General features: G+C 44.6%; 1 protein-coding gene across 3 annotated transcripts in view; it reads right to left on the bottom strand.

Annotated features, from left to right (window-relative positions):
- The window catches only part of SDK2 (sidekick cell adhesion molecule 2), a 945,724-nt gene that overhangs the window by 166,015 nt on the left and 759,108 nt on the right, over positions 1-20,601 (bottom strand). For all 3 annotated transcript variants that reach the window (XM_069199807.1, XM_069199808.1, XM_069199809.1), the window contains exon 19: positions 396-591. In XM_069199807.1, coding sequence (XP_069055908.1) covers positions 396-591 — 196 coding nt within the window. The remainder of the gene's footprint in view (positions 1-395; positions 592-20,601) is intronic.

Genomic DNA, 20,601 nt, shown 5'->3' with positions numbered 1-20,601 from the left:
CCTACCTGGAAACCACTTTATTATGAGCCGGTAAGAAAATAGAAAAGCCACAGTCAATTGGAGACAATTGGACGTTAACGTGAGCTTTGTACGCAGGGAAACTAGTTTTGCAATGAGTGTATTTTGTTTAAAAATATATGAAAGCAGTAGTGCCTCCTGTTAAGTACTGGAATGAAGCACATTTGCACGTCATCTTGCTGATTTTGCTAAAACATTTCAGTTGTTAACTTAGACTGGATAATATTTTCCCAAATTTCTCCAGGTCTTTCAGGATTCATTGGAAAAGCAGGATAACACAGGAAAGAAATCCAAGCCCTAACCCGAACCAGTGAAAAATGTTTGGCAACCTCACACGTCTGTGCTCCGCCCCCGCCCCGCCCATCAGTGTCACATACCGTCCTCGTGTGTGCGCACGTGCTGCGCTGGGCTGCGTGGGCCGTCCCCCGGCGTGGTGAAGCACAGCACAGAGGTCATGTAATCTGTGAACTTCTTCAGGCCTGGGATGAAGCCCACGTGGATGCTATCCTGGAAGTTAGGTCGCACCGTCACTACCGTCACTTCTTCTTCCTGGTCAGGCTCCCAGGCGATCAGCTGAGAGGGAAGGGGGAGGGAAGAGGAGTTAGACATGGCTGAACGTTGCAAACATGGTGTGACGATTTATCTCCCTTTTCAAAAAAATAACTTGTTTCAGAGAAATACAAAAATGTATCACAAAGCACAGATGTTCCTTTGTTCAATTGTCATTCAAGACATCAAGTGAAATGTCTCTGTAAGTCGGAACAATTTTCAATAATATTTTCAACTGAATAAGTCTAGCACGCTAACGTAGACACACACAGACCTGTACACACGTACTGAATTCAGGTTAGAAAAGAAGATTTGAAACTAAATTTTGCTTATTGGTGTATTCATTCTGGTGCAAAACCATCTTTTGTCATGTATTCCACCTGATGGGGATTAAACAGCCACTACAGGTCATGGTTTTGACAGCACATCTGTCAACCAAACGTGCACTCGTACGCCGCAGACAGGCTGTGGGAGGTGTAGAATCGAACCGTCCAGGATATTTGTAATTGGAAACCCTGGGAAAATGTATCTCCTTATACTGCTGGCTGTCATTGGCTACTGTGGCAGCAAGGGAAACATATTCACTGCTTTATAACAGAGGTTCAATAACTCTTGGGACTGGTTGTAGCTATAGAACTTGTTTCTCTCTTCATTGCTGCGCTGGGTTTAGGATATACCTAAAGGGAGGAGGATCCTGAGGAATCTCTGGGGCTAAACCCTGGAATTGCCAGGTGAAAACTTCCACTTTAGAAGGGCACTCTAGACTCACTCCTTTAATTCCTACAGCCTGGAACTATGGTGCTTCGAATACCGTACATGTGCTTTACAGTCCCTTGGATCTTGGACCACCATGCCCTGTAGCAATATTAGGGATGCATGCAATGGCGTATCTACCAAAGGACTCTAGCAGAACATCACTCTCACCTCCTGACTCCTAGCCTAACACTTCCCCTGAAATACTTGCATTAATGCAAGATGCAGAGGCTCTTTCTACGGACACCCGCCTGGCCAATCACGTATACACATCAAGATGAAGAGGAGAGAGCATCCAGCGACCAGCGTAGAGGAGCTCCAAAGTGGCAGACCATCAGGGGACACCGGGTGCGGTTTTGGGCTCTGCTGCCCAGAAAGTATATCCTAATTCGGCAATTTAATTCACATTTTTGATCTAAATGTCATCTGCATCAGTAAGGGGACGTCAGGCACCATTTCAATCTACACTGGTGCAGTTAAAAATGTCTGGAATCTGATCAACATTGAAGCACCCAGAGAAATCACAAACATTCCCTCTGCATCGGGAAACAGCAGCAAGAGAATTAAGAAGGACCACGGGGGAGGAAGATACAGACACAAACAACTTGGCAAGAAGAGATGTGCAAAGTGTCTACGGTCCTCATTAGAAGGGGCCAAGTAAATTGTGGCCCCTGCATAAAAATCTGTTTCTGCAGGGCCATTATTATAAGTTTGTCACAGTTTACTGCACCCATCACCAGGCATGATAAAATCCGACCCTTAGAGTTAAATTTATCAGATCAAACCTGCAGAACTTCAGTGCGTAAAAAAATGACCAATTACATATCGACACTCAGGTTTTGGTGCAGAAAGCACAAAAATCCCCATGTTATGGCCCAACTGAATGGATACAACGTGGTAAACTGGCATTTATGAGGGCTGGTTAATAACGTATCCCCCACCAAGTAAGCCACTTGTAATCAGGCCCTAAAAGGGAACATTACTTTGGGTCCGGGAGACAAACACACAGCTACATCAAACACATGCAATGGGCACATGAAAGTCACAGACTCAGAAGTGTCGAGGGCATGTTCAGTGGAACAGGGAGCCCAGAGACAATGGAAGTGGTAAACACTGATGGTCACACTGACCATGGACCATGGACCATTGGGGCATTAGGTAAGGTAGACGCACACTCAGAAAAGGGAATTAACCACACGCAAAAGTATACACCATAGAACAGGATGGCACAGTGAAAAAAGTCTCTTGATTTCTTCCCCCTCAAACTCACTTTCTCACTCTCTAGTCTTTTCTCCCTGGGACTGAGGAACGCATGGATTTGATGCAATTTTTGTGCCAATAAAATTCTAATCTACTGGGGTCAGTTAAAACATTGATTTTGGGACAGTCAGACACATCCAACGAGTCAGGGAACACACTGACACTGAGAATAGGAAGACATGGACCACAGTCACAAGGTCACAGGGACAAATAACATATTGACACTGGGACATGGAATACACCGACACTGAGAAAAGATAACAATTGTTTGGTACAGGATTGGCTCAGACGCTTGGATGCTAATGGGATGAGAAGAACGCTACGGAGGGACAAAGCATCGTTGAGTGCTTTGACAATCAGACGAGTAGGTACAGGGAACAGTTACAACCAGTGCTCTAAATGGGCAAGTACTGTCAGGTACTCAGAACCTGCACTTCTTTAATTGGGAAACTTATTACCAGCAGTTCTCAGCACTGATATAATGCTTTTAATGGGTGAGTACTAACACTCACTCACTCTGGGACAAGGAGTGCCTGCCTTCACTTCTATATTACATTTCATGCACCTGTTACACCGGATCACGGAAAATAGGCACGCTTGAAAAGGGGATAAATCCATGATAGCTTAGAGAGGCACTCACACCAGGGAATGGTGGAACAAGCACTCTCGCTCCAGGAGTGACACATATACATGCACATTGGGGCAGGGGCAAACCAACGTGCCTGCCGTGTGGGACAAAAAGGAGTAGACTCACTGTGAGTCTGTGACAGATACAATGGAAGAAACAAAGGAAAGGCACATGCACAGACAGGAAAAATGAAAAAAGTTAAGAAGATGCAAATCATGGAATTGATAGTCCCTCGCTTATACAGTAAACCCACAACATAACTGAGACATAAAACCACGCTCGTTTTGTTTGGTAAAGGACACAAGTAACACCCATGAAATAATGCACCATCAACTATTTGACTTGAAGAAGTATGAACATAATAAATGCTGGCTGAACTTCCAGATCCTAAAACAAGTAAAAGATGGTAGACTTGAAATAGTTCAACAGAGGGAACATCAGATAAGTAATGATCATCTCTACCACAAGATGTCACCATTGCACAATAAACGATCCTAAACAGATAATCAAGTACTTTGAATCAAATCAAGCCAATTAGCTGTGAGAATGCTATCTAAGCGTCAGTGAGGCAATGTGGAGACCACGGATAGTTCGGAGAAGCTACTCACTATGCACTAATTAATTCTACTCTAGGACCCAGAGAAAGGTGTATGCCCCAGATGTACTGCCAGAATGATGCATACAGCACTGGAAATAAAGGGAATCCTTCGTATCTCGCATCTGGCAGTTATTACAGAGAATGATCTGGGATCCAGACACGCTCCAGTGAAATGCGTCCAAATGCAATTTTGTCACAGGGACAAATATATATCCCATCTATAAGAAAGGCCCATACTGAACTCTGATAGCTACTGCATGATCGCATTCCTGGATACTGACGCATTTGCAGACCTATTACTCAAGGAACTAGAATCCTAGGCAGCAAAATCAAACGTAATACCCCCAAACCAAACAGGTTTCAATCCAGCATCAAGCACCTATGACAATTTAACAGCCTTGGCCATGTTAACAGGAAAATATACAGTGAAAAACAGATCCCGACACACCTCCTTTGTAGACCTTGCCAAAGCATTTGATTTAGTCAACACAATTAGGGCCTGATTCTAACTTTGGAGGACGGTGTTAAACCGTCCCAAAAGTGGCGGATATACCACCTACCGTATTACGAGTTCCATAGGATATAATGGACTCGTAATACGGTAGGTGGTATATCCGCCACTTTTGGGACGGTTTAACACCGTCCTCCAAAGTTAGAATCAGGCCCTTAGTCTTTAGGGAAATCAAATTGAATGGAACATTCCTCCAAACCTGCTAGAAGGAATACAGCTTCTTTACACAGACAACAGGGCCCGGGTCACACGTGGGTATAATAAGGTTCTAACATTCAGAATTCTGATAGAGGCATAACACAAGGGTGCATGCTACCCTCAACTTTATTCAATTTATATTATGGCAGATTGCAGTACCCAGATAGATTCTATCCGCTTCTAGCCTCCAAAGTTGGGTTAACAACTAATTACTGCATTATTTTATGCAGACAACATTGTTTTATTGAATCTCTCGGGCACAGGCTTGCAAAATCTCTTAACCTCTTTACATCAATAGGTTTGAGCATCAAGTAGACTATAACCCTCAAGAAAACAAAGGTAGTCATTTCTGACAAAAAGATAATTAAGAAAAAGACATGGTATCGTGGGGGAAGCCCCATGGGCAGAAGTGGAGGTTACAAGTACGTTGGTGTATGGCTGCAAGACCGCAGGTCCCATTGACTGCACCAAAAACACACTGAAAATGAGGGTGGCATCACACATTGTAGCACTCCAGTCGTGGTCAACTAAATTGCAAAGTCCAAGTTGGCAGCTGCTGCTTATAGTGATAAAGGCAAAATTTCAACAAATGTTGACATATGGCCTGGAAATCGTTCCCAGAAAATTTGTGAGCTTTTTGAACGTTGCCTGGAGCAAAGATTTCCACCTTATCTTCCACCTATCACAAAGCGCCTTGCCGGCGCAAGTCAGACTGGAATTTGGCAATCACGACCAAGAACTGGTACAAGGAGGGGCTTTTCTTAAAAATGCCTTGCTACTGAGGCATGCAAAATCAAACACACTAAGAGCATTACTGTGGCAAGAAATGGCATCAGATTTGGCCCCGAATGCAAATTACTGGTTCGCGGAATCAATAAAACATCTGAAGGCGGAACAACTCTGGCAAAACAGCTTACCTCCCCAGTCATTTAAGCTAGCATGGAACAAACAAATCAAGCACCTCTCCTGGCGAGAAGACAAAATCAAATTCAGGTGGTGCAATCATGTATGGATGACCATCAACACATACAAGGCACTGATCACGCATACTTACATGAATGCCACCTTAAGAAAGTATATAAAAATAAAAGTGCTCCAAGCAAGATTCGGGTCCCTACCATCACTCAATGCACTCTCAAAATGCCACTAGCCAATGGAGAATGAAGAGTGCAGGCTTTGCCAAAATCATCGGCAAAGCTTCCTGCATATACTATGCATCTGCCCAGTTTTATTGACTTGGCATAACATCTACCTCTGAAACATCTGTAATTTAAACAGCATCAGATCTTGTTGTCATGCAATCTTGTTTTGCATTAAAGGTTTGACATCACAAACCATGGCTGTTTTGTAAAATTCCTTTTAAAAGCGAAGTAGCTCATTGAACGGACCACAATCAAGTCTTCAGAAAACACAACAGAGTCTGTACATAAGCTACCTCTGTGACTGGTCACCCGCCTCCCTCAATTACTTGAGCAAAACTTTGATAAATGCCAAACACACTGCACTTTAGCAACTCATCATGCAAATAACAAATGCCGAAGATATGCACTTTAGCCTTTCTGTTATACTGCAGGAAGGATTTCAGGACGTGTGTTGCTAGGATTTGCATTGGTGAGGTGGCACATGCCCCTTTGTCTCACAATGCCTTAAGTGGAAGCATGGCACTTCAGCACTTCATTTTCTGTTGGATTTGGACTAGAAGAATTACTGATGAATGGTATTTTTAGCGTTATATAGTTTCCACAACCTATGCCGGTGTATGGCATTTTAGCATCTTGCTTTTATTTAGCTCATCGTGATGACTTTACATTTTTTTCTTTCCTCTGTTTCTTTATTTCTCAATATAACTATTGGTAATGTTTATTTTTAATACCCAATTACAATGGTTTTTATTACTCGTGGAAATAAAGTATTCATTCACTGTATATGTATTCACAGCTTTGTGGTGAGAGCAGGAACCTGCAAGAAGTGAGGGAGGTCTTTACTTCCAGGTTCAGCATGCACAACACAAATGCCTCATTTATGGGACCACAAGCACTCATTTGGGGCGGTGTCTTATAGCGACTTTGAGCTAGCTGGAGAAAACATCTCGATACCAATGCTATTAACGAAACAAAGACACTCAGGGGCAGATCTACCGTCCTTACCGACAACGCAGCGAAGCAGGCAAAAAATATGCGCTGTGTTGTGCGAGAAGGAGGGAGCAGGAGAGCACCACATCTGCAGAGATATGGCTCTCTTCTCCCTTTTCTCTAGTGCTGGCACTGATTTCAGATGCAGTGCGCCACGCACACAGCTTTGTGCCTTAGTGCAAGGGTGTGTGCGAGAGTCTAGCATAGGTTTTGTACTGGAAGGGTACCCTTCCAGTACAAAATACTAGGCCTAGACAACTTATAAAACTTTTCCTAATTTGTCTGTGTGCTGCACTGTGCAGCACACATGCAAAATAGGAAATGAAAGGAGAAATGACAACATTTCTCCTTTTCATGTCTGGTTTTAGAAGGCGTTAATTTTTAACACAGTGAAGATTTCTATTTGTGTTTTGTAGTTTGCATGTAGCTCCAAAATGCCAGCTCATATCTCAATGAGCTATATTATAAGGATTGTAATCTGTGATCTACATGAAAAAGAAGGATCCCTGCAGGAAAACAGAAACCCACTGAACTGTATACATGCAATACAAATCTATGTTCAGTCTGTTACACGCTGTGCTTTGCAGCAGGTACAATTAACCCTGTATGCTTTTTATGGTGAGCCAAACCTGTGACCAAACTGCAAACATAATCTCTCTAGTAAGTGCATTCGCCATCAGAGAGATCTTATTACTAATACACTCTGAAAGCTGCTGGGTACACAAAGATCTCTGCAGTTGGTGTCTCAACCCGAGAAGGTATTTTAAAATGGAGCCTGCTTTTGACAAATTAAATAATCTGGAACAGAATGTCTAATGCATTTGTCATTGTAGTCAATTTATTTGAGGAGCAGTTTTTTTTTGTTTTAAATGTGTAAGTCACTGACAGACTCCGCTCCTCAAAACTCTGCCCTAATGACTGCATCACTTTTCCACTGCCACCCTTTCATCCTCAGTCCATGGGACAACAAAGTTTTTTTCCAGTCCCACCACTGGATGCATGTTTCATAAATGTGGGGCATCCTATGAGTCTGAGCGGGGGCAGCATAATGTAGCTAACTAATGGTTGTTATAATCCCGCACCGAAAGGCATGAGTAGCCTGCAGGTTATATTTATATATTGGCAGAAACAGCTCAGGCAGTGCAGGGCAAGGAAGATGCATTCTAGGGTAATATGTTGCAGTAGGTCCACTGCTGCATATGCAATGCCAGTGACATTCCCGCAGAGTACCGTTCCCATCCCCCTCCGCTGCATCCCATCTCCAGGAGACGGGCAAACCAGAATAAGGAAAAGGGGTGAGCTGTGGCCCTGCAATGAAGTCTATATTGTAATTGTAATTGCATTAATATAGCGCCTACACACCCTGATGTGGTGTTGAAGTGCTTTTTGGGAAGTAGCACGCTTCTCTAGAACCCAAAGGCTTAGAGTTGGATTATAAAAAGGGAAATATAAATTGTTAATTTGAGCAGTGTACATGCAAGTTAGTTAGTCTGAATGGATAGCATATAGTAGTGATAGAGGAGGGAAGAGGCTAGCCAGTGATATTTGGGAGTTCATATGAGTTAGCTGGGGTTTCTGAAACAGAGGAGGGCCCAGAGGGTCCCTTACTTTGTGCAGGCTGCCTCTGTTTTCAGCTCATTTATGATCTGCTTTTTTAACATTGATGATGGCTTCATACCCACATTCATGCCTTTTTATTAATGGGGATGTCCCTCAATTTGTTTTTAGAGAGTGTCCCAGTCCACCATTGTCCCACTTTCAGTTACGGTTTTTAAACACACGCAGGTGTAAAGAGTTGTGAAGGAGAGCCGCTGTCAGTGGGGTGTTGCAGGAAGTGTAGGAGACGAGGTAGCACACTGACTGCACACACCCTGCAGATGGGATCTCAAGGCATCACTCCAGTTGCACTCTTGCTGCTGTGTTCCAAGGCTACTTGGACAGGGCAGATTTATTGACATGGCGGTGCGAGTGGAGAGAGTTGGTGTAGTTGTACCTAGAGATGAAGGTGTTTCCACTACTGTCTGGAGATCCATGGGAGAACAATTGGGATGATATATCGCAGAAGGTGTAAGGAGTGGTAGCAGATTGATCACAGCCAGGACCCCTATCTTTTCCTTGCTTTTGCAGTGCTAGGAGTGGTTTTGCAACCAAGACCTACTCGTAGAAATGGGTAGAGGATTGTTGCTTTCATACAATATAACACAATTGTTAGGTTATGTAATGAAAATGAATATCTAGAAAACGTAATTCTTTCTAAAGCAATATGTCTCCACGAAGACATTAAGGAACACAGAGCCTTAAAAAACTCACTATAGTGAAACCCAAGGGCCTAACACTTAGGGTTGAGGAATTACCATCAAAAGCAATAATACAATGTGGTTCAAGTAATTACTGAGTTGATGTCAAAGGTTCCAACAAAGCTGAGCCAATGGAGGAGGTGGTGTTATGAGTCAAGGCAGCAAAGACGGTGTAGGCTCCTTCCACTCAGAATACTGAGTAAAATAGAACAGCTCAATCCCCAACTGGGAGGCACACGGGAATTTCACAATGGACATGGTCTTTCCACAACAATTTAGTGGACACTTTTCACGTGGGTCCATCGATTCCCCTGAGACTCTTCTGCATAATGAACAATGGGTGGGGTTAGAGTATAGGGACCAGCAACACAAAACTGGCTTCTTGCTGCTACAATTCGGGTATGTTAATTCCCTGGGTTATTGAAGCTCCACGAGCCCGCATCTCCAAAATGCTTGCATTCGGGGGGTCTAGTATGCTGGTTCTAATGATAATCTACCACAAAGACTTCCAGTTCAGGTATATTGAGAGTCATAGGTTGCTGACAGAATGATATTGCGCTGTGGTTTCTATTGGCTCCTTTTGGTCCTGGTTTCTTAGCCTCAGATGCACCATAACCTAGAGCAGCCCAAAGTGAGGCAAGTTAATCTGAATTCAGGAACCAGTGGCGGAAGGAGAGGGACCTTTTGGGGCTAATGAGAGGTTGATGGGATCAAGAACATTCCATTCTTCGGTAGCTTCGTTGCCTAACTCTGGGCAACACAAATTGAGTTTGAAAGCACACCGAAAGGAAACAACTGAATTATGGTTGGATCTATTTGCTTAAGTAGCATGTATGGTTGGCTAGAAATCTACATGCCACAGGGACACCCTGTTTACTCTAGGGTTTTCCTGTTAGTTTAATTCAAATGACCTTAGAGTACAGCCCCACATATTGCATTAGTTTGTTATATGGGAGACCATAATTGAATTATAAGGCCGAGGGTCATGGGATTTTCTTCTCATCCCAAGAAAAAAAATTCCAGGATTTTTGTAGGGATACGCTGGATTCTGGTGCCAGTAGCTATCCCCGAAACTGGGCCCGGGTTGAGGCTGAGTGCTGCCCTGATTCTGTCTAGGTCTGTTGTGTTGACACCAGGATTCAGAGGCAGGGGCCTAGCGACGCACTGTTGGGTGTGGCAGTGCCTGTGTTTAAATTACTCCTGGAATCAAGCCCACCAGAAGCTTTGACATTTTCATTCTGATAAACCCCTCTCCCTCAATCCACACACCACAGGGCAGAAAGAAACAAAGGAACTGATTAATATGCAGTAAGACCTTGCGGATGGCTTGTAATGAGCTAGAGGAGAGCATCATTTAAAATTTTAAAAATCTTTCTTGGCCTTTCTGCCCTAAGGGAAGAACTTTCACTTCATTGGCTTTTGATCTGCTACTTGGAAGTTCACAGTAACATTTATTTATTCATTTAAGGGATTTGTAAAGCATTGGACAGGTCCTCTTATGACTAATGCTGAAAGGAAAAGGAGTCCGCAGCAGAGCAGAGCGGAGGAGGCAGAGGCTGCTGAAGGTGAAGAGCAGGACTCCTATTAGTCGTACCGTTACGCATCTCTGGTCGATGCCAAAGAGCCAGTGAAAGCACATTTCAAGAATTTTCTGAACAGAAGGTGGTAAGGCCCAGCTCTCAGGCTCGAGTCCAAGACATTCCGGAAGTAGTGGTGTAACATTAGCCCCCACAGCCCCTGCAGTGTGGGGGGTGAGATTCAAGGCCCCCCCCTCAGCACAGTACACGGGCGGCAGGTCCACGGCTGAGAGCTCCTAAATGGGTCAGATAGGAGGGCCCTACATGTGCTTTGCAGGGGGGCCTTCTCAAGTTTCACTATGCTAATGTCCACAATTTGGGACTCTGGACACTAAGGGACCTGCCTCCATGTTTTTGTCATTAGAAGCATCTTAATGGTATAAACCGTACGATTGTTGATCAAAGAAAATATATTTTCTATGAAGGGTGGGTGGCAAGAACACTGGCAAATGTCCATGTATATGCTCCAACGTGTTTTTCCAGGGGGAGCATTGGAGACGAAAGTACAAGAAATCCTTCCTTTCCATGTTCATGGTTTTAAAGAAGAGGATAGGAAACATGCATACTTTTAAACTCTCTATTTTAGAAAGATGGGGTTGATTTTCAGACCTATATATTTATCCATATTTTCTTCTTGAGAAGCCATTATCAGGTTGTGTGTGTTTAACCTTGGACTACACATGCCAGATTCTAATCCGAGCTTCAGCACATGACTCTGACTGGGAGTAAGTTGCTGTATTTCTTTGCAGCACAAGATGCAAGTATATGACATGAAAAAATGTGCTTTGCAAGAAGTGTTCAATCTGCTGTCCAGTACTGTCTCGATTACATGTTTCTTTGTCACCCCAAATCACAATCTAGCTTTTGTCAACTGGTTTGAACCAGTCCCAATATACACAGTACTGTTCTGTCAACAGCATCTCAAGATTACATATTCTACTGCTCTGTGGCGCAACGAGTAGCATAACAAAGATCCCCGCAGCCCCCACGGTGTGGGGGGATCCCTGAGCTCCAGGGGCCCCCCCCTCAGCAGAGTACCCTGGCCTGCGGTCTTCTGAGGGAATTTGGAAGGGGGCCCCTGCATGTACTTTGCAGGGCCCCCCCTCAAGTTTTGTTGCACTATTGCGATGCAGGGGTGCTCTCGCTCTTCAAGGGTCTTCATGCACCCCAAGGTCTATCATTTGTGAGATATGGGAGACCGAGCTGACCCTCAACCAGTGCTCAGTTTTTAAAAGAATGAGTACTGGTGCCCAAAGCTCTGCTCGGAAACCCGTGGCCGGTGCAATTAAATGTTAGTGCACCGAACACGGAGGCTGAGCAGTCTGAAATCTACTCAGGCCTTTTAAATCCAATCCCAGACACTTCCTGGCCGTTCAGCATACTCCTGCAGGTTACTGTTCCCTCCTTTGAGACGTTTTGCTTCTCTTTCTCTTCCTCCATCTTTCCTCTGTGTGTTTTTCCCACTCTTGCTCTCTGTAAACATCTAACACGGGCGGCGGGCCATGGTTTAGATTAGTGGCGGTCTCCAAAAAATGAGTGCGGGAGGCTCCACCAGCAACCACCGGCTCAGATTAGGCACTGTCCTCACCACATTCTGCAGGAGGTTCTGCTGCTGACGTGCCCCATGCTTTTATGCAAGAACCAGGACTGCGCCTGGGCGTTTCCATTAAGAGAAAAGAACGAATCTAGCAGAGTTTGCAAACTAGGGCCTCTTGGTGGCCAAAAAGAAAGCTAGAACAGCTTTATTGCAGCATGTAATCCTTTTGTCAATAATTTTGGGAAACAGCTGCAAAAATAACAAATATGCAATCAAATATTGTTGACGTCACTGGCTCCGCCCCTCCTCACTGCCCCTTCGCTGCTGATGCCCTCCTACAAACCGTCCACAATATGCAGGTTATGAGAAAAAGAAAAGAAAAAACACTCCTCGAATGACACTGCAGCACGGTTGGTGTAAAGTAGCCTAGCTATGGACAGTGCAACAGGTGCAGAGGCACCGGGGGACGAGGGAGCCACTGGGCCCACTTCATCCCAATTAAAGTTTTTTTTATGTATTATTACCTGGCGATTGGGGATCATTTGCCTTGCTTGCATGGGTGAGCAAGAGGAAAGGGGATCCGAAAAGTTTCCTGTTTTGGGGAGGCGCATATTTAATATAAAATCACGATTAAAGAGGAGACATCATTGAGCTCGATGCATGCACGCGATTCCCTTTTCCGGCCTGTTGCACCCGGAACTCGGGTTTAATTCTGCAACATGTTTTTATCCTCTCCCAAAGTCCTTTTTTGTCTGAACAATCACAGGTGCGCAAACCCTTTTTTCCTGAAAACGACACCTTTCAGAGACGCCGGGTTTCGAGAAGCGGCGCAGGATTGTTATCTTGTGGAACAGAGAGGAAGGATCAGGGACCCAGGCCTCATTATCCGCAAAAACACAATCCTCCCCGCGCGTCCGTCTGAACAGGTTCGGCAACGCACCCGGGCAGCTCACGAGCACTTTCATCTCACGGCGCGAGGCAACTAAACAGCGAAGACTCCCAGGGACTTGTGGAAGGCGCGGAGGTTCGAGCCCGCCTTTTATGAACAAGCCTAACAGGCCACCGGCCTGCGCGTGGGTATTTCAAAGCACTCACTGGCAATTATTTTCTTCTGTTTTGCCCGAGCACACTCGTTAGCCACATCCTAAAATCGGTATTGTTTGTGTCCCAGGGTGATGACGAGTGAAGATGCTCTCCGAGCCTTCGCCTTCATGTGCACACAAATTTAAAATAGAAAGGCAAGAAAGGTACGTCACCAGCTTTCTTCGTGATTTATCAACTTGGAAAAGCTTTAAATGAGTCAGAAAACTGAAAGTCCCCCTTAGAAGAGTTTGTGTCTGTTATCACTTTGCCTTGCGGGATTTGTTCATCAGAAATGCAAAACCATTAAGTGGCTCGGCCGGTTATATCACAGTTTCATAAGAAGTGTGGGAACTGCTCTTAAACTCGATGCCGGCATTCATACATATGTATTCCTATAGGGATTATTAGAGAATATAGTAGAGGAGAGTGTAAAGTTTATTTATTCTCCCACGTGTTCCAGTCGTTGTCTATTGGTGCACAGCCAACACGTTTCGCCCATTGGTGGTACGCCACGGTGTCTTTTTCAGGGAACAGTCCAAGAGCTGCTCTGATCAGTATCGGTTGTATTTGGGCCCAAGATTGAGTATCGAGGTCTTTACCTTTTGTAACAATAGGTCCTGCAGAGAGTTGTGGTGTTAAGCCAGGCCTAATTAGGAAGCTAACCACGCCAGTAGTCTGTCTGCCTTTGTAATTCTAGTACAATTCTTCTTTGTTGAGCACAATCATAAGTTTTGTGGGTGTAAGTTTGTCATTCCACAAAGAAGAACGGCGCTAAAGCGTCTGCAAGAGCCATATTCAAATGGTGCACAAAAAGCCCGAGGATATACGACTTGCATAGTTTTTTGCACCCAATTCGAAGTAGAATAATTGGCAAAAAGTCTTTGCAAGTGTTTTTGTTGAGGGTATTCACGTTCGCTGCACAATTTGTGCACCCAGTTTCCTCCAGGTACAACCTTCGTGAACCTGCAAATACTTGGGAGAGAAATCTATTTGCGAGAAGCTCACGGCGTTCGTTACGTGTAAACCCAGTGCACGTTACATCCAGCGTGGCACTCCGGCCCACAGTAGGGACAGAGAGGCACGCGTCTTGGAAAGTGTACAAAGATACATTGTCATCACTATAGCGATGGCAGTAGTTTTCTGCAAATAGAGTTTCATGTGTGGCAGCCGGCAGTAGTATAAGCAAACGGCAAGCCGCCTGGTGTTACTAGCTATCAGTGTCTACTTAACTACTTCTAGCAAAATATGTAACGCCTTACTAGCAAACTTCGGAGAAAAGTGCTCTTTGTAACTAGTTTATGCGCTTTCAAAACAACGCCATTACAGAGCCCGCCGCACTCCCTGCTGTTCCACTTTGCGCAGTTTTTATTACTGTCTATCGGAGCCAGCTGCTGCCTACAGCATCGTGTATTCATCGTTAGAAGCCGGCACGCTAAAAATGTGTTTCTGCAGGGGTGAGGATCACATCTTAGGGAATGAAACATCTGCGGAGCCGAAAAAATGTAGCTGCAAGTTGTTGCCGCAGTCAAAGCCGTGTTAGTAAAACGTCATCCTCTGAAGTGAGCTCTAGCGACGAGTCAAAGCTAAAAGAAACTCAAATCAATAGGAGAGGAGGGGTTGTAGCCATTAATTCTGTGAACGTCTTACTACTGCTGTAAACTTCTGCTGTAAACTTGTTTTACGTTTTACGCTCCAAAAGTGGGCTTAGAAGCAATCGCTGGATTTCTGGTATGTGAATGAGTCTACCCAGGCCCTGCCAGCTCAGCCTGCCTTTATCTACAGCGCGTGCATGCTAGCGCTTCCCCGTATCAAGGCGCTGAGGGATATCGCCATGAGGCGCAGATATGCGGTAAGCAGAGATATCCACCCTACGACGGCGGCGCGCAGTTGCCCTCTTCTTGTAATTAGTGATCTCCCTTTTAATTACTGCAAAAGAAGCCGGCCTATCGCGAGCTCATTAGGGAAGACTACAGCGCTGGAAATGCTCGTCAGAAATATTAATTGGCTCTCTATACATATGTTAAATATCCTGCATGCTCTAGTTATCTTGTTTCTGAGCAATTAGATGGCCAAACTTCTTTTTGAGCAGATTAGGAAACACGTTTCATTAATGTAAAATGTGGATTAAATGCAAATCGGAATTAATCACAGCGCCGTTGGGTTTAGCATTTGCAGCCAGCTTTCAATTGAAGTCTATCTTTCTTCTACAAAGTTTAACCTATTCTGGGTATAAATGAGCACATTAACAGCAGCTAGAGAGATCTGAAGGCCTGCCACCGTACCCGGCCGTGTATCTGCCCTGGGTACATACTGGTGCTCCACATCCTGGTCCTTCTGCAGTCCACAGGGCCCCAGGAGGGCGTGGGTCATAGCCACGGCCCTGCGCTGGGCAGTAGGCACGGATACTAGACATGCCAAATGGTTCCATGGTAACAAAATCACCAGCAGCAGCCCTAGTTTGTCAGCCCCAAGCTCTGTAGAACTTGCAGGTTAGCTTTTTTATTAAAGAGTGGCCATGCAGCACCCAGAGAACATAGTACAAAAGGGCCAGGACTGGCTGGAGGTGACTTTCATGACACTGGGTAAGCAGGTAGCATACTCAGGGTAAGTATGCAGGACTAAAATTAAGGAAATTAAGGTATTTGGACTTTGGCTATAGAGGAACTGGCAGCAGTGAATGCTGGGACTAAACATTTCAATAACACTAAATCAGTATTGGAACTCTTATGCCAGTTGCATAACAAGAATTGGCCAGCCAATAGGTCTTGCTTATGCAAGAGCTAATGGCTTTGCCAATGTGTTTTAGCCATGTTGTACACCAGCATGGCTAAAAGTTAGTGGTGTGGAGAAGAGTATCGTGGGAGTGTTAGGGAGTGGAGAAACATGGAGTATCGTGGAGTGGCATAGAGTGTAGTGACATGGCGCAGTCTCATGAAGTGTGGTAGAGTGGAGTGTTGTGGAAGGATGTAGAATGGCGTGGAGTGGTGTGGGGTGTCATTGAGTGGAGTGGAGTGGTGTAGATTAGGAGTCTCATGGGGGAGAAGAATGTCGTAGAGTGTAGTAGAGTGGATGGGCATAGAGTGGAGTAGTGTGTCGTAAAGTGAAGTGGTGTGGAGTGGAGTGGCACACAGTGTCGTTGAGTGGAGTAGAATGGAGTGGCATAGATATAGGTAATTGTTGTAGAGAGGACAGTGTTGTAGGGTGGAGTGCTGTAGAGTGTCGTAGAGTAGAGTGGAATGGCTTAGAGGGGAGAAAAAGTGGCGTGGAGTGGCCTAGAGGCAGTTGCGTAGAGTGGAGTAGAGTGTCAGAGTACAGTGGTACATAGTGTAGTGTGTTGTGGAGTAGAGTGGAGATAAGTGGTGTGGAGTGGCTTAGAGGGAATTGCATAGAGTGCCATAGTGTGGAGTAGAGTGTCACAGAGTGTCAGAGTGGAGTAGGGTGTTGTAGGGTGTTATAGAGTGTTGTAAAGTGGAGGGTCATGGAGTGGACTAGAGTGTCATAGAATGGAATGGCCTGGAGTGGCACTGAGTGGAGGGGAGTGGAGGGGAGGGACTTAGAGTGGAGTGGCATGCAGTGGCATAGAGTGAAGCAAAGAGTGGTAGAGTGAAGTGTCAGAGTAGAGTGAAGTGCAGTAGAGTAGAATGCTATGGAGTAGAATGGAGTGGTGCAGTGTAGAGTGGAGGAGCATAGAGTAGAGTGGAGTAGCATGCAGTGGCATAGTACAGTGTTTGGATGGTGTGGTAGCTCACTGCCATTACAGACAGCACATTTTCAATTGAAATGACAATTACATTTGTGATGGCATACCGTTTTACTGACAAAACTATTCAGTGCACACATATTAATATGTGGAAATGGCATCACCTAGTGAATTGATTTATTCTGATCATATTAAAATACTTTTTTCCACCACATTTCAGAATTACAAAAAATGTGCTTCATTTGTGCTTTTCGAATTCTGATACATTCTGAAATATCTGTACAGCTCATTTGCAGACATTTAAATTTTGTGGTGTGCTGGGAAAAAAACCTTTCCTTTCACAACCCCAGTAGCCAGCAAGAGTGTCACACAGATCATTTCATTTTAAAGTCAGAAAAATTAAAGTAACCACCAAGCTCCCTCAGAAAAGAGACCCTGACATTTGATCTCTGTCTTTGAATGCACATCAAATGTGATAAGAACACAATTTAAAAGCCTGTTTACAGAATGTGAGCACTCATGGAAGAATACAAGTAGTAGTAGTAAACAGGCATTGTTCCACTTGAGGGACTACTTCAAACTGGACAGCCTGCAACAACTAAAGCCTAGCAAATAGAAAACAAGGAACTGTGAGTTACAAAGTACAAATTCAATGCTAAGCAATGGGTGGAATGCATTCCAGGGGAAGCTTTCAGAATGTCCCGAAGAGGTCTTCAGCTGCCTGGTAGGCTTTGACCTAAAAAAGAAGCCCCAAGTGATTTCTTAGTCATTTTTTTCCTTCCCTCTTTGCACCCATGACTCTTTAAAGTGGATTTTGTCAACAAGAGGGTGATCTGAGCCAGAGTCCTGAATGTGGTTCTAGGTTGGACCAGTGAGTGGATTACTTCGAAAGTCAACTAATTTTCAGAGAGCCCAAGCCTTACACAGGCTCTGTTCTTGAAGAAAAATTGGTGTTTTTAACTTCTCCCTAAAGTTACAAATTCAGTTCAGCTTCATAAGTGCCCTAGGAGTGGGCTCTATCGGATGCATTGCAGTTGATTCTGAAAAAGGTATGAGTATGCCTATTTAATTTATGTATTTTAGAGATGTTCCTGAGACAGAGGAACTCTTTGTATCTGTTGGGCTCAGAGTCTGTAGCTTTAAAGGCTGATACAATTTGATTCAAAAGTGCACATCTCTGCGACAATGACAGGGCACATGGACTTGAGGCTCGATTCCACTGACAGCCAACAAAGGCTTCTGAAGGCTGGACAAATGACTGTGGCTAAGCTCTGACGCTCAAGCTATTTTCTTGTCTGCAGCCTTATGGAGCCCCCACTTTAGAGAAACATAACCATCATCAAGGTATGACTGTTCCTGTTGAGTCTCCCAGCCTCCATATATTTCAATCCTACAAGATGACCTCTAACACATGAGATGCTGCGGGACAGTACCTATGCCCACCCTTACACTGCCCATGGGCAGGATAGAAGGGGGTTCCTGCCCACGTTGCATTTTCAGGCAGATTTTGGATGCGCTGTGAGGCACTCATGGACACCAGGACCACCTTTTTGAAGTGACATCTTTTACAGAGATTACTTGAAAGATGAAAGTATGTTGTGCTGACCGTGTCGTTCTTGGACCATAAAATGTGATTACGTTTTCAAGTTTTGAGATTTGATTTAATAGAGTAAATTATTTTGAGAGTTGTAGACTCAGGGTACATCTATTGGACCTATGAGGGTGAAGTGGAGGGCCACAACAGATTACAAGAGGAAAAACAGTCACTGGGAGTATGTTGTGTTGGCAATGTGAAGCCTAGAGGTCTATGAATTGAGTGACAGTCACTTTTCCTCACCTCATCTGAAACAGAATGAGTCCTTATGATTTTGGTCTAAAGCCTGTTGCCTGGAAGCTATAGTCATGTGGAAGCTTTGACCCAGCAAAACTGACTACCCACTCAGAGAAAGTTAATTGCAAAACAAAACATTTAGAGCGATATGTATGGGCCGCCACATGCTTTATTCTTTTTTTCCTGAAAACATCCCCTTTTTTTTTCAACTGGTTGCTTCTGACTCCAAATGCCACATATATGCCATTTGTAGGTGTTTGCCAGCAAAGGTCATTGGTTGGCTGGGTGATGCCTCCAAGTATCCTCGACTATAAGGAGACTGTAATATTTCTGGCAGTCAGGCAGGTTTGGGGATCAGCCTTTTTACTGAGCACCAAGAAATGTGGCCTACTAACCATCAAGTATAAAATCATGTGCTGCCTCATAAAGGTACTGTTCTTTTTACTCTTGAAGAGGGTGGTAAGAAGAACATTACAAATAGCGAAGATCCTTGATTGTTAATCGAGTCAAATATGGAAGTCCCCATATACAATGACAATATGGTTCTCTGGTGAGTCATATTGGCCCTTCCACCCCTACTAGAAATGCTAAAAACAAATAAGGAGTTATGTTTGCAATGCACGGTTAGGAGCAGAAAAACATATTATTTTTCAACAAAACAACAGATGTCTGCCTGGGAATGTACTTGCAAAGTGCCCCCATTAATGAGTGTCTGCCTGACTAAAAGGCTCCTTGCTGAATGGGTGCTAGACCTTTGTCCAGCCCTTCTAAACATTACTTGGCCCCTGAATCTATCACGGTCAATAGCCACACCTTCAAAATCTGCATATACCTAAAAAGTGCTTTGTGGACATTGGACCTGTACCCTATTTATTCTAGATCAGTTGGCATGACTCTTGGAACTGCAGACAAGAAGGACACCCAGAACAACAAGGACATCACCTTAGCTCCCTCTGCTGATAAAGCTGTACACAAGGAGTATGGGGGTGTTTTGGGGTACCAAGTGCAAGGAAGTTGCCCTGGGCCCTCTGTATATCCCCAACTTCGGGACTTGTTCGTGTGCTAAATGTGGCTATCCGGAGGGGAATTTCTCCTTACGGACTAGGTGGTCTCACACACTAGAGATAAAGATTATCTGGAAAAAAGTGGGATCCAGTTGTACTAAAGAAAATATAAAATCACCTAATCAGTCACCTGTGTTATATTGCACCTTTATTCGTGGCGACTGTTGGTGATATTAAAAACAAGCAGTGGGACACCTATTGAGGGTAATGACTCGAAAGGTCGCCTACTGTTCACTGGCCAACATGTTTCTGCCCACTAACTAGAGCCAAATGAGGGTTGGGGGCATTCATCAGGGCATAGGATCCCTAGATTCATGCACTAACGAGTCGTATGTAGAGGGAAAGAGGGCAGCTACCTCAGCAGGAGGTGGCCAGATAGAGGTAATGGAAAGAGGGCCTGCTTGTGGAACACTTAACCATGAGGGCCCTATCACTACAGGGCAATTCGACCCTGGTCTAGGGGAGGGGGAGTGTCCCCTTATAGTCACTCTTGCTTCAAAGGGTGACGCTGTTGTGCGCACCTAGTCTGACTCTCTCCCCAACCGTGGTTAAGTGTACACACTTTTTTCCAGATAATCTTTATCTCTGCACTCCCTCCACGTTCTTTTAACGGCGAGCTTGAGTCTGTCCAGGTGGTACTATCCTACCTGGATGGGGCTAGGTGGTCAAATGATGAAGCATGACACTATATAGTGTGTGAGACCACCTAGTCCGTAAGGAGAAATTCCCCCAGACAGCCACATTTAGCACACAAACAGGTCTCGAAGTTCGGGATATGCAGAGGGCCCAGGGCAACCTCCTTGCACTTGGTACCCATAAACACCCCATACTCCTTGTGTACTTGGTTGTGTATCTTGGGGAGATA

This window comes from Pleurodeles waltl, chromosome 7 (genome assembly GCF_031143425.1).
Source record: "Pleurodeles waltl isolate 20211129_DDA chromosome 7, aPleWal1.hap1.20221129, whole genome shotgun sequence".
In the NCBI taxonomy this organism is placed as follows: domain Eukaryota; kingdom Metazoa; phylum Chordata; class Amphibia; order Caudata; family Salamandridae; genus Pleurodeles; species Pleurodeles waltl.
This window is presented reverse-complemented; position numbering and strand designations above follow the sequence as displayed.